Source organism: Anabrus simplex, chromosome 11, assembly GCF_040414725.1.
Source record: "Anabrus simplex isolate iqAnaSimp1 chromosome 11, ASM4041472v1, whole genome shotgun sequence".
NCBI classification, from domain to species: Eukaryota; Metazoa; Arthropoda; class Insecta; order Orthoptera; family Tettigoniidae; genus Anabrus; species Anabrus simplex.
This window is the reverse complement of record NC_090275.1, coordinates 87,747,055-87,762,550: the sequence shown is the minus strand read 5'-3', so window position 1 is coordinate 87,762,550 and position 15,496 is coordinate 87,747,055. Positions and strand designations below refer to the sequence as shown.

At 40.2% G+C, this 15,496-nt stretch overlaps 1 protein-coding gene across 1 annotated transcript in view; it reads right to left on the bottom strand.

Moving 5' to 3' along the window:
- Window positions 1–15,496, bottom strand: part of LOC136883498 (fatty acid synthase) — a 703,772-nt gene that overhangs the window by 420,194 nt on the left and 268,082 nt on the right. Inside the window, exon 14 of the mRNA XM_067155848.2 lies at window positions 6,761–6,905. Within this exon, the coding sequence (XP_067011949.2) occupies window positions 6,761–6,905 (145 nt within the window). The remainder of the gene's footprint in view (window positions 1–6,760; window positions 6,906–15,496) is intronic.

Sequence of the window (15,496 nt, the reverse complement as noted above, 5' to 3'; positions counted from 1 at the left end):
GAACAGCTAGGTGACGTAGGTGGATCAATGGTTCTGATAGGGGCTATGAATTTTGGTTGATTTCGAGGTGGTGCAGGGCGGTGATGGCAGCGGCGAGAATACACTGCGTGACTACATCCACAGGTATGGCATTGCGGGGGTTGATGTGTGTTGGAACACCTGGGTGTAGAGTGATCTTGATTGCAATGTCCACATTCAGGAGTCATGGCGGTACACTGAATGGTGGTATTATTATTGTAGATGAGACAGCGCTCACACCGGATGGCTTGTGGTGGTGGGGTACGAGATGGTTCCACTTTATGGTGGTGTCTATGTATAGAGACCCCGCTGACCAAAACACTGTCGACATCTTCGGGCGATGTCAGAAGAATTCGCACCATATAGGTGGGACCCGTGGAGTTCTTGATTCTGAATGCCTTCTTGACTGGGATGCGTTCCGCGTGAAGTTTGGAGATTATTGTTTCTTCTGTAATATAGGGATGAACACCTCGTATTACACAGCTGAGAAGTCAGTAGCGTGGTGGGGATGGGGGCGTTTTGATGGGTTGTGGAGAGAGAAGTTAAAAAGGAGTATTTGATTCAAGTTGGTGAGCTCCTATTGCAGTGGTGAGTTGAGTGGCCGCAGTGTCCCCATTAACTTGAATGATGAGTCCAGTTGTTGTTCGTCGGATGTCCGCTATATCCTCACGGCACATATTAAATCTGAGCAGAGTGGAGAAATTGGCGTTGGGAGACTGGAACTGGAAGGCAGGTTTGGAGAGTAGAAATGAATGCGTTCCTGAGGGGGAAGGTTGGAGCAAACGGGAATAAATTATGGGACGTATTGTGCCGGATGCGGATGAAAGTCCGAGTGGAGAGTGGGTAGTGGTGGTGGGTGGAGAAATGGCAGAAATGGGCTGATTGATGGCGTCCGTGGTCTGCAGAGGCAAACTTGTAATGTCTGTCGATGGTGCAGGTTTTGGGTCCAGAGTAAAGCTTTTTTTTTGCTAGGGGCTTTACGTCGCACCGACACAGATAGGTCTTATGACGACGATGGGATAGGAAAGGCCTAGGAGTTGGAAGGAAGCGGCCGTGGCCTTAATTAAGGTACAGCCCCAGCATTTGCCTGGTGTGAAAATGGGAAACCACGGAAAACCATCTTCAGGGCTGCCGATAGTGGGATCCAGCGCAAAGCATCGTGGGGCTTGTTCTTCCTCCGGAGCACACTGTGGAGAAAACCTCTTAAACTGGAAGTGAACTGTAGTGTTGGCCCCCAGCGAAGCTGGTGTCATGGGAAGAAATCTGGCCTGGTAATCAAGAGCAGCAAAACTAGACATTATGGCCGAGTGGTAAGCTGCTGCAGCTGTTTGACTGAAGTCAGTGGCGGTGGTGGTAGTGGCTGTTGTGGTCGTTGCTGTAGAGGTAGCTGGACGATAAGGTGAATAGCGATGCATAACGAAGAGTGGTGCCACAGTCATCTAAGGAAGTACAGTACGACTAGTGATGGGCGATATTTCACGAACTGTGATTTTTTCACTGATATCAAGAAATCACGAGTAACGACTGTTACTTTCTACGCTATCACTGTGATCAGTCGTGATTTCACTTCAAGTGATCATCGTGCGCCCTCTTAACTCCATATACAGAACTAGAATGTTGCTACCTAAACTGTGACTGTGATCGATGTTGTGATCAGTCGTAATATCACGACGTGCTGCCGCAACGGTATCCATGCGAAGCGATGCGTTCAAGGAAGCAGCATCGCCATGATTGCCAACAGTATGGACATTTGTTGATTTAATTTTTTAAGGACGTCAACATATCGTTCAGTATATAATGTATTTGTAGGAATTGAGCACATTCCTCCCGAATATATTAACAACTGAAACACTTATAATCCTCGGCATCGCTTGCAATATCAGTTTCAGGAAATTGTCAGTTGACTCGCAGTGCGGTATTATTTTTAAGCGCGCATTCAAAAAAATCGTGGTACACGGGACTCTCCTAGAATAGTAACAAACATGTATTTCTCCTGTATTTTGGAATGCCCGGGGGCATATTGTCACTGAAGCTCAGTATTAGGAGCAAGTTGACTGAAATGGCGTTTTCTAGAAAAAGGAAGAACAGTGACCTGTAGCAGTTCTTTAAAGAAGTGGATGAAAATTTCACAATATGTAATATGAGCAAACAGAAATTGTCTTAAAAAGAAGTACTTCAAATCTGAATAAACATTTGGAATGCGAGCGCCTCTCACTTGCTTTGCCAGAAAGCAGTAGTCAACAATCGGCATGTATCTGATGATACAGACCTGGGATTTTAGACTCTAAAAAAATGTTTTAGGCACCTAAAATGGCTTTTTAAACAAGTAAATAGGTTTTTAAAAGAGAATATAGGCACTTCAAATATGCTTTAAAAATAGGCAGAAAATCGACTTTAAAATATGACAATATAGACCTACACTGTAATGTGATATTTTTTTTTACGTTAAGTACAGTAATGTGGTATAGGCTACCCTTTCTAAATAGGAATAGTTGCAAAATGAAGGCATAATTAAACAGGCGTTTATTACAAACAGCTATGGATTAGGAAACAAAAAAATTTCATCAGTACTGTACTAAAATTAAATTAAATGCGTAGTACTGGTATGCGTATTTATTTGTGAGGAACATTCCTACTGCACTTTTCAGTCGTAGTTTGCTTTACAGCACATAACAATAATCTTCTCCAAATTTTCCACAGTCAGGCTGCGTCTTTTGTCTGTTAAAACAATTTTTAAAGCAGAAAAAATGTGCTCTACACTCACAGATGTTGGAGGGGCATAGCAAAATTTACCTACATTTTTCAGTTCAATTTCACTAGGTAGGTCTACTTTTCCCCATCCATTACCTGATATATCCTTTCCTGCACTGAATTACCTAGATTCTTCTGCAATACACTAGCCCACCTGTCTTTTATTTTATCCCTTACTTTACCCCTAGTACTTTGTATAATATTCTCAGCTTCCTCAATTACAAAATATATCTGTTTGAGACTCTACTTTTTTCCCTATTTTTGTAATGATTGACTGGGAGAAATGAAAAATTTGCCTGAATATATGCAATGTCTCTCTGAACACTGGAATAATCCTTTAGCAGATCTTTGCCCATACGACACACATGCAGAGTTGTCTGTTAAAGGCATACTGTCTATCACAGATGTTCGATATAATACAGGGCAGCTTCCATTGAGGAACCCCAACGGCTGTAGTGGAAAAAAATAGAGTGGAATTTCTCTCAGAAGATGGCTATTCTTGATGGAAGCTTACAGAACACTCTCTTCGTTGTTGAAATCAGATTATTTACTGCAGGCAACTTGGCCCTAACTATTTCTGTGAGTCTGTGCAAGGCATGGGCCATGCAAGTAACATGGACATTAAAGAAAGGTAGAAAGTTTTAACGAGAGGTAGAGTAGCAATCATGTAGGAAGCAGCATTGGAGACAAGGAGAAGGTCTTTATAATCATCAACACTCCCAGGATACAACAACTGGAACCCCTTGTTGATGATGTACACAATGCTTTGCTCTATTTTCTGAAGCTGCTTAGAACAAAGGAGAGCAGTAAATGCCAATTGGGTTCCAGTTTTCCTACTATAAGATTAGCAATGTACCTGCCCACAGAGTTGCTGGTTTTGTCCACATACAACCCTATGTAAGGGCTCCCAAATATCCTTTGTGACTGGCAAAATTACCTCCTATATCTAAGTAGTTTTTCTTTAATGTAGATGTTGAAAGTATGTGTTGTTGGTGTATTTCTGTAAACAAATCTCTGAAAACATGACTATGCACAGAATTCCAGGGGATATTTTCAGCAACTAGGGCTCTAAACATATGAGCATAGAAACTACTGTGGATTGTGGGAGGTATACTTTGTGTGAGCAGAGTCTGTCCAGTGTTACTTTTCATGGTTGATTTTGCTTTGTGACTAGCACTATCAGCATACTCTTGTGAAATCTAAAACACAATAATGTGATGAAAATTAGACTAAGATAAGGAATAGCTAATGAATAAAATTTGTAATTTTGAATTATTTCATTTAAACCACTACTACTCTAAAGTTAATTAAGAACAAGAACACTCCAGGCCTCGAAAGGTCTTGGCTTTCATTTACAGCTGCTGCGCAGCTCTAGGCTTGCAGATATTAGATAGCCGTGTGGTCAGCACGTTACATCCCTCAAGTGTATTGCCGTGCCTCTTAGACCGCTCCTCATTGTAGCTTCCCAATTGCCCTCACGCAGCTGGGTCAACGCCTTTCCATACCATATATTTTTCTGAATTACTGCCGGTACTGGTATCTAAGGAAAGGTGCACTGGTATCGTTAACCTTACATTAGGTGGCTGGGAATAGTCATTCATCATTATATTTTTCACTTGTGCCAGATAAATGTGTAGAATTTCATTTCCTAGCACATACCAAATAATCGCTTACAGTATAAAACACGACTGTTACCAATGTTGATCCTATTTTTTCCTTGACATATTGGTTGAACTTCGACATGTCTACAAAAAACGAATGTAAATAATAAAATGATTATGTTTGTACGCCTAGAAGTAAATTGGCAATGACCGTGTCTGTAATGCAACCAAAATGTAGGCTGTTTATTAAATGCAAACCCTTAGGTGGCTGATTTTCTTATAAATGTTTACACAGAGATAGCCTAGTCACAATAACAAGGCATTCTCTTGATCACAAGCTACAAATAACAAGCACCAAGCAGCACGGACGATGCGGTGATTGTGATCACGTCACGACTAAAAATCACTGATATCAGAAAATCACGATATCAAATCAAGCTGTGACTCACAAATCACGGTGTCGCTCATCACTAAGTACGACTGACGATGAGCTTGCCCTGAGGTGATACCTCTTGGAATTTCTTCTGTCCACCTGGTCAGAAGACTTTTTTAATAGGGAACGCCCTGCGTGCCTGAGTTACGGTGTACAAAAACCATTGCATGGCAAAGGATGTACTTGCCTCTACTCAGGGGATCATATATTGCCCTTTCATTGTGTAATGGCTGTGAGTGCTTTGAATGAAAATTTTTAATGTAAACTTTGGAAACTGAAACATCGAGATGACTGACTGTTGGAATTTTATAAGTATTAGTTTCCATCAATACTTCATGTACTTTTTCACCAAGTGGTGATAGTTCTCTTTTTATTCCATGTTTTTGCTTTGCCGGATAAATTCTTTGCTTCCCATTCCTGCCTGTGTCCCTCCTTTCCTTCTATTCTATCGGGTTCTTTACTTGTTCAGGTGTCATGACTTGTTTAATTTTGTTAAATTGTGTTTTTTGATGTTTAATTCTGGTTTGTTATCTAATTTCTTGTCACTCTTTATGGTCAGTGTTCTCTCACCTTTTTTAAAGCATTGAAATCAACGTGTTGTTATTCACTCTTTGCAACTTGTCGGTCCTCCTCCTTTTTCCTATTTGTATTTTGTTGGTTTAAAATACACGTGTTATCAATCTTGGTTTAAGATTCTCATTTTTATGTACCTACCTTGTAACCCCTGTGTATCCACATGCTTCCTTGAGCTGTTTGCGTGATATTATTATTATTATTATTATTATTATTATTATTATTATTATTATTATTATTATTATTATTATTATTATTATTATTATTATTATTATTATTATTATTATTATTATTATCAAACATTACATGCTACTGATGGTGATTCATTCCTCAGATGGGGATGTTAAGCTCTGAGCAGACCCCTTGGTGCTATTCAACAGGAGTAAGCTATGTGCCAGCACCGGGTTTGACCCTCTCCCTTCCTACTATCATATATCACGTCATTCATTCCATCTCATTAACTCCTCTGATGAGGTTGATGTCAGGAAGGGCTTCCAGTCATAAAAACCCCCACAACAGATTCATCTAACTTCATACCCCACCTCGTAGAGAAACGGGACGAGGGTTGGACAAATGTTGAAGTGTTGATTAGGTGTAGCATCTACCCCAATTTCTTGAAGGTAGGCTATCACATGCCAAATATTTGCTACCTTTCATTGTACCACTCAACACAAAATAAAATTTCTAATTTCTGATTGGAATGCAAAATACAAGCACCAACAGGCTCATTGGGTTATTCAGCAATCTCACTGCTAACCAGAAAGCAAAAATGAACTTTCCTATATCCAACAGCTTGCTTCCCAAAGGTGCAAATTACCCTGTGAAATTTAGGAATTCAAGGCCTTGTCTCGGTTTCGTGCAACTTTCCCCAACCTGCCTCCAGTGGTGAGGTTCTTAACTGTGTTGGAACTCTCATTCCTGTCACAAGGGATGTCAAAGAACATTTTTAGGACTAGGAAAAATATGATCATGCTAAGCAGTAATAGCGAAAATTTATGACACAATGAGCGAGGTAATTTTATACAGATTTATGATGGGAATAGGGATTTTGAATTTACAATATGCTAAATGAGAAAACATCTTAATGAGGAATGCACTAACAAGGTTTCACTGTACACATAAATTACAGTTGCAAAATTATGAAGCTATCTTACTATACATTCCCATGTGCAGCTGTAAATTTTATGCTTAGGTACAGTACACAAACAAACTGGAAGACATACTCTCACATCAAAATAAACTTTAACAAGTCCACTGCAGTAGATTCCAGAATTGACTGAATATGAATTATCAGTTCACTGTATTTAGTAATCTGCATATCTGGTAGCTATCCCTGAAACAGCATCTCATTAACTTTCTGACAAAGAACAATGGATCAACTTACCTTCCTTGAGTCATCTGGGACAAACCACTGGTTAGAATGATTCCATTTTATCAGTGGAGAGATCATAGGGGTTCCTCTGCTAACAGGATATTCCACTGCAGGGTAGAGTTTACCCAAATCCATATTGATGCCTCTGTTGTATAACCTGGACAAAGAAAATCAATAAAGTGTCTTTACCAATTTCATTTACATTACTTCTGGGAAACAACTTTGTAAACAAAATGGAATTGAATGGGATGCAGTAGGGTTTATGATACAGTTAGTATATCTGGGTACTTGCGTACCTGGTTACCCGAGCATTAGCCGGAGTATTCAGGTAAGAAGTGGGTACCCACATTACCCGGGTAACCTTTCACTCACTGATTCTCGTATTACTAAGATAATTGTTCATTACAATTTTTCAATCTAAAATCTTACGATAATGAGAAAGATGGTCCATTTATTTTGAAATAATCATAAAAATTCAAAAAATAAAATATTAAAAGTCACTGTTTCAAAATAACTGCATCTTTTGTAATGGCTGTTATGTATGAGGGGGTACAAAAAAAGGAATTATTTTTTAAAAGCTATATATTTTCAAATTTTTTTACAAAACAACCTTATTCCCTTCAACATACTCTCTATTACAATTAATACATTTGTCCCACCGGTGCTTCCACTGTCCGAAACAATTTTTGTAGTCATCTTTAGAAACGGCTGACAGTTCCTCCCTTGTTTTTTTCTTGACCTCTTCAATGTTGTCAAATCGGTGTCCTTCCATGCCCCTTTTCATGCGAGGAAATAAGAAAAACTGTCTAACAGAGATGGCTGTGTGTACAGGTGCGTTGTCGTGGTGGACAAACCAGTCTCCTGTCTGCCACTCGGGTCGTTTTTGACGTACACTGTTGCGCAATCTTCTTTAAACTTCCCAATAAAAGGTTTGCACGTTGTTACTTAAACTTGCCATCATGAAAAATGAAACAAGAACAAAACAGCACTAGCAAAAACAATCACTGCAGATGAACAGAACAAGCCAGGTCGACAACACAGGCGGCACTGAACTGGCAATAAGTTGCGCTATACATGCCACTTGTGTCTCGGGAACGCAGGATGAGGAGCCTTTCAGAACATCTCGGAACACTTCGGCTCTCTTCGGTTCCACGAATCTCATACTTAAAAACGTGCCACGCTAAGCAGCCTGCAAGTGCCACATCTCGAGTGGAACCGAATGGCTCCTCACAAAGAGGATTGTGGCTCCTCATCCTGGGTTCCCGAGACACAAGTAACCAGTCCAGCCTAGTTCATGAACCTAAAAGAGCCGCTCCCAGCTATAGTTCGTGGAACCGAAGAGAGCCGAAGTGTTCCGAGATGTTCCGAATGGCTCCTCATCCTGCGTTCCCGAGACACAAGTCAAGTATAGCGACAGAAATCCTTACTACACAAGCTTCGCTCATGGCAATGTTATTCCGGTTATTTATGGGTACATCCTCATAAATGAAATGTGAATACCAACAAAGAAGAGCTTGTTTACATTTTTCTTCCATGGTTCTGCCAATTTTTAAGTGAAGCAATTTACACTCATCAAAAATAGTTAAGCATTTACCAGATTCTGTTGTGCTGAAGTGGAACCAATATCATAATTATTTAATGTGAAACTCAGAATAGTAAATATAACAAAAATGTACACTTCTGGTAACTGCAAACCTAGCATGGACAGAAAGAAAAACACTGAGTATGTGACTAACAAATTAAGGAACCTCCTCAGCTAGAATATCACACATAAATACTTAAGCCGGTAACTTCCTATATTAGTCTGCGCGGAGTGACTGTCTTCTCTTTTCTTCTTGCTGCCTTCTCCCAGAGGACGTGGTTGGGGTGGTGGACAAGGCTGCCAACCTGTCTAGTTGAGTACTAAGATGGGACAAGCCCCACGTTAAAGCCATGAAGCGGTCTTAGGCCTCTAGTTCCCCCTGTGCAAACACCATTTGTCTACGGCGGTTAGGGTAGGGGTGCACAAGACCGTTGGTCTGGATTGGTTAGGGTAGGGGTGGGGACAAGCAAATGGGGTCTGGAGGTGTAAGCAGGTTAGAGCCACAAAGTGGCCTTAGGGCTCTAGTTTCCCCTGTGCAAACACCTATTGGTCTGCACTGGTTAGGGTAGGGGTGCACAAACCATTTGTCTGGATTAGTTAGGGTAGGGGTGGGTAAGACCATTGGTCTGGATTGGTTAAGGTAGGGGTGGACAAGACCATGGGTCTGGATTGGTTAGGGTAGGGGTGGACAAGACCATTGGTCTGGATTGGTTAGGGTAGGGGTGGACAAGATCATTGGTCTGGATTGGTTAGGGTAGGGGTGGACAAGATCATTGGTCTGGATTGGTTAGGGTAGGGGTGGGGACGAGCAAAGGGGGTCTGGAGGCGTACAGCCATGAAAGCGGCCTTAGGCCTCTAGTTTCCCCTGTGTAAACACCATTGGTCTGCACTGGTTAGGGTACGGTTCGGGCGACAGTAGCGCATTCTAGCATTCTATGCGGGCTAGTGGTGGAAAGATGAATTACAAATTTTTTTAATACTTCAGAATGACAAGAGGCAATTAGAACACATTTTATAGAGTCCAGTGGCAGAAAGCTAAATTACAACTGTTTTCAGTACTTTTCCAAAATAAAGATTGCTCTACGCCAATAACAACTGATTAGGGTACGGTTTAACTCTTTTCAGTACTTTCTGAAAACACACATTAGTTCCAGGCTGATAAGAATGGAATTCTGTATTGGGTATTATTTGTGCATTTATTCTGCATGGGTTGGTAATACAATATGTTTATTGCGATTGATGTCAATGGTGCCACGTTCAACTTCACGCTGACCAACAGGAATGCAAATTCGTACTTCAGGAATACCCAATAGCGACTGTTGCTTTCTATTTGGTTAGCAACTGTTGCTTTCTATTTGGTTATAAAAGTAAATGTACTTCTGGAGGCAGGACAGTGGGTTCCAGAACACTGCAGTGAGGACATCTCTCTTATAAAAGCAATTCCAAGTAAGATTTACATAAATTCTAATTCCTATTAATGTTACTAAGGTTGGAAGATGCCGGGTTAACTTTTACCCATCGCACATTAACCCCTCAGCGCTGACCTCTATACGAGGTATACATGTAGACCCTCTTTTCTTCTGTAGCCGCCAACCTCTATACGTCGTATAGACCCATACATGGTTTCGCATTTACGGCTATAGCGCGAAGAGTTTTGGAGTTATGGACATGCAAATTGTTTTGTTTCCAAGAAGACATTTTCAGGTTTATCGGTGTTGTAAATAAGAATTGATAATCGTTAAAATGTATTTGTTTTTGCAAGGATAAATATTTGTCAAGTAAGTCTGAGCACTAATATCTGCTTTTTAAAGTCAGTTTGCTTCATTCTTTCCCACAGAATGAAATAAAGAAATGATGATCTGAAAAGTTTGTCTTTTCGCGTGATGTTCTTTGCTCTAATTTTACATGAAATGTGCGGTTTATTTATTATATTTGTCTTTATTTCTCAGCTTGTAATATTTTTGTAACTCTCCATGAGCGCTCTGTTTAGGCATCAGTTAGTGCTGCTTTCTGTCATACGATACGAGAGCCAGTTGTGCAGGGTATATGTCTCATTTGAAAGACGACGTCTTGACCTTTTATCTGAAATATGTATCGAGTTGGTTTGTTTAGTCATAAATGTTGTTCCCCTTATTCAGTTTTGTCCTGCTGCTTTCGGTCTCGCTGTAGCTTCATCAGTCCGTGTGACGCGCCGCACTCAATGGCTAGCGCCAACCGTGGTTGGACTTATAGTAACGTGCTTGAAATATTGTATAATTCAGATGAAAGTTTAGTTGGAAGTAGTAGTGACAGTATTAGCAGCAGTGATAACGAAATAAATGATGCGGCTGTAGCGGATGAAGTGGTAAATGATGAGAGTGACGATGAGGAGGAACCAATACTAGGAAATTTCGTGTAGGAGACTATGGATAATTATACAGGTCAAAGGGAAGTTTTCAAAAGTGAATTCTGATTGCTAAATTCTCTAATACTATTCAGACAAGTCACATGGACAAACACTGAGCAATTATCTTATAGAATTCAGTTGATAGAAGGTTTGTTTACAAAATACGCTCGCTCGGGCGGGGAACAAAATATTCAAGGCCGGCGTGCATCAGATAATACAGTTCCAAGGTTGCATTTTATCAGGAAATTATCACCGAAGGGTGAGAAATCCAAACTTCAGATACGTTGTATCGTGTGTTCAAAACATGGCAAAAAGAAGACGTCGGTGTACTGCTGCCAGGAGTGTGACCTAGGTCTCTGTCTCGAAGAGTGTTTTGAACTCTATCACACGAAACTAAATTACTAAGGAAATATGAAACAATTATGTAATTATCTGCATATACATACTTCTATCGTAAGGAATTCCAAATTTCGTGAATATCGGGCTATTCTTACACTTGTAGCAACGCTTTAAGTGAATCAATGTCGTTCAGTCGCGCGTAGTTGAAATCTCATCCGGCCGCGGGGTAGGAAGCTCTATGGCTGCGACGCTGAGGGGTTAAAGACAGTTTTCAATGCAGTCATGAGTCAATAGAGTGTTTGTCCTCAATGAACTCTTAGGCACTCGTGAATGTGATGCTGCATGCTCAGTACCAAATCATTGAGTATTTCTTGAAGCAATTGGTCCCACTCCTTGAAGACAGCATCTTTTAGGTTCTGATCGTTATTGGTGGATGTTGATGGTTGGACAGCTCTTTTAAGAAAGGTCCATGAATGCTCTATACAGTTCATGTCTGAGGAAGAGGCCTACCAGTCCATTCTGCAAATGCCACGTTTCCCAAGGTATCCATTTGTAACAATCTTTGCCCACCTATATTCCACACCAGAAATCTACTTAGCCTCAAGAATGATAATTCATCGCCTCGACACTGCACGACAACTACAGTCAACACCAGACTCTGCTCAACTGCCTGCAAGTTCCAGCTCAGATACCGCACTACCTACATCATCTGTGCTATGTAAACAGACCCAGCATGAACATTCTAGTGCATTCTTATCTCACCGTATAAATACAACTACAAAACCACCTTCAATTCAGTCTGCATCAACAGGGAGTTTCTGTCATGCATCCCTGTTCGTCCTGATGGTGATCTCAGTGAATGGGCTACCAGGGTTGATTCTGGCAAGGCGCAGTTCAATACTGGTGTCGATGAGGAGGCAGGCTTCTTACACGTTCATCGCAGTATCAGGTGTTGCATGACTGGAGACGGCATTGAATCTGGAACCATCGCAACGACCAGCATTGCCACAACTTCTCCCTCTTCCTCTCATAGACCCACCATTTGGTTTCATTCATTTCAATTTAATTCTCCTTGTGTATGTGAAACATCTCAGAGTTTGTCTCCCAAAGCAGCAACGTTTGCGAGAACTATGCGGAAAGTTTTCCTAACAGTACAGCTTGTTTGAATATCATACCTGCAAACTTTCAAAAAGAGAAATCCAGAAGATCCTAAAGTGGAAAAATTTTAACACATGTGCATGCATCGCAAACTCTTGAGACATGGTGAAAAAGGACAGCAAGGGGGGAGATTACAAACAATACTAATACAAGTCAAATACATGTTTACCCCTGAAATTAAATACTTACACAAAGTTACATACTTACACAAACAGTGTTTTTCAGCACTTTAAACTTGTGGGTCACAATATGAATGTCACCGTCAAAAATAAACTAAACATGCACACTTATTTACAAATTTCTGTAAAGCTCACAGTATGCAGGCTATTATCCATCACAGGGTGAAGAGGACAGATGGAGATAAGTTGATTTCTTTGCTTTCTTCAGAAATTCTGGAGGAAAGCTACTCGAGTAACATGGACCAGTACTTCTGGTTTTCAAAACAGAAATAGAATCCAGAATTTCATTTGACACTGAGGACCTAAAACTGATTTTGGTTCTTTTTCACCAAGCTGAACACACATTCACACTGAGCATTGCTGTGCAGTAGACCCAGAACAGAAAGCATTAGCCTGGATATGCTATAATACTTAGGAACACAATCAGTTCCACGAATGTTCATCAAGCAAGTCCATCTGGTGTCATCTGTCAGATTCTCACTCTCAACAGTCATCAATCTGAAGAGCTACAAATTGGTTCTGAAGCACATTCATTGCAACCTCAACCGACTTACTGCCCTTCCTTGGCAGCAATGATGGGAATCTTTCTATAAAGAATTGTACAGAAGAAAACTGGGCACCTTCAATTTTTGAATCATCTGCAACCTTTGCATATTTCAGTACATCATTGAGAGGGAACTCGTTAATGATATAATCACAAGCTGTGCAGAAGTAACCCCTGGCAGATGAAAAGAATGTTGATTTATCTCTATCATTAAGTTTCTTCACCAAGTTTATTGTCTCAACGCCAATGACAAGCTCATCATTGATTCTCTGATTCTCATTAAAATGGTATGGAACTTTTAATAAAAGGGAACTTTTGATCACTTTTGGTTTAACAAATCTGGAAAGCAGCTGCTTTAACAGGTTCATCATTAGTTCTAGTAGTTTATGAATGTGAGGGGAAGCACTCTGAATTGTAGAATTCAGATTCTCAAATAAAGGAATGACAGCATATAGGAAGGCACAGAATGTCTTATTTAAGCCTGATGACAGAACCATAAAAAAAATTTCCGCACGATTTTGTATAATGTTCTTATTCTTGTCAGATTTTGAAACAATGCAAATCTTTTGGGAGCAGCCAATTCTAACGACTCAGTAGCTATTAGAAGATATTAGAATCATTCCGTATTGACGGTTTTCACTTTATAAAGGAAAAAATTAAGTGTATCCTCTTAATTCAATACATCATATAATTCCATCATTAGATGGAGTAATCAAATTCAAACATGTTTTGAATCGTTTGAGCCATCTTCAGTGAAAAAAGGGGGGTTAAAGTAATTTACATAATACAAGCTAAAAATGTGCCAAAAAACATAATGAAGGAACAAACGAAAAACAAAAGAGAGACATGACGGAAATAAAAACAGCAAAATATACAATATACAGCACATCAAACGTAAGCTGGAACACAATAACCCATGTATTATTGTATGCATTAAAAATTCTTGCAAATAGTATATGCTGTAGTATTGTACAATATACTACTGTACTGTACTCACATTACAGTAGTACCACAGAAGGTGCTCTTTCAAGCTGATAACTTCACACACCGGTTGTAGGCAAAATTTACAATATTTTCAATCTGAGCAGTCCATATTCCATACCTGCCAAGAGGATAGTAGCTATCCTCTTTTCATGGTCACTGGAATTACAAGGCACGGCTTTGGGATCGTAAATGATGTTAAAAGCTAGTAGTTGATGCACACTGAGCATTAACAAGCACCTCATCTTTAAAGAAACCAAGTAGTGGATCCCATTGCTCTAACAGCCTCTGCAGACACCTTCCTAACGATAGCCATCTTGTGCAAACAAGTTTCAGTATCTTCTTTGTTTCCTTGTTGTGAAGGTCTTGGAATTTCTTAAAGCATTCCTTCCTCTTACAACTCTTTTCTAAATAATAGAAGATGTCGACTAATAGTTCATCAACTTTAACAGGCAAACTGCTTGCACCTTTCTCAGCAGCCAAGTTAATCAAATGGTTTGAGCAACCCAGTACCGTAAAGTGGGGTAACTTCAGCCACTGATGAATAACAACACTATTTTCTCCTAAATCCTATACTGAAAAAGATGAACCACTTGCAACAACTAAAATGCACATACAATAGAATGCTCTATCATACTCTGTAGTCAAAAGAACATTGGTTGAGTCAATACTTTTTTTTCACAGCCCCAACTATTGTCTTGTCTGGTAACAGCAGAAAACAGACTGTTCTCTAACCCCAGCATTCGATTCTTCATTCCAGTCATTTATGGGGTCAAAATGTAAGTACGTCTGGTAACTGATCAATACAAGTTGATGCATTTTATTCAAATGGGTTTTTCAGGGAATAGTTTTTGATAAAAGCTGTCCTCTTCCAGGGTAACTTCGGCCATGTCAAGAACATACAGCAAAACACAACGCGGTCGCAGGTATTGTAATGACAATCCTGTTTACTTCAAGAACGCTTAGAAGAGAATAATAAAGGCACAATAACAATAAACGGGGAAGTTTATCCCAACAGGGAGGGGAAAGATGGTCCCATTTTCAATGATAGACGGATATCAGTTGACACGGACGATACACATTTGAGAACGTGATTGACGGCCCAGATATTTTCTAATTTAGAAGACAGTGCACTATGAGGACAGTCTATAAGATTGCTTCTTTTTTGCCCACTTTTTCTCTCCATACAATTGGGTTTTATGATTTTTGTACATGCCTTTGCTGGCAGGACCTAGTGTTTACTGTGCACTATGTCTTCTGGTATGGGCTAGTGCAATTTTGTTACTTTCATTGATCTGTCTCTGTCTTAACCTTGGCTTTGACAATATGAAAGTGACTGAGGTATGAGCGATGCTAGTAATGCCATTCCTTATGCAGCCAGTCCCTGCTATGAATGGTGTGAAAATGTTGCTCAGAGGGTCAGTTGGTGCATGCATTTCAGTGGGCTTGGCAGACTGATATGTAATAGCAACTTCTGGCTCGGTGAGGAAAGCAACGGGAAACTACCTCACTCCTCATTTCCCTAGTATGCCTCTTCAGTAATGCCTAGGCCATCTATGACAGCTGATGGCAGAGCTAT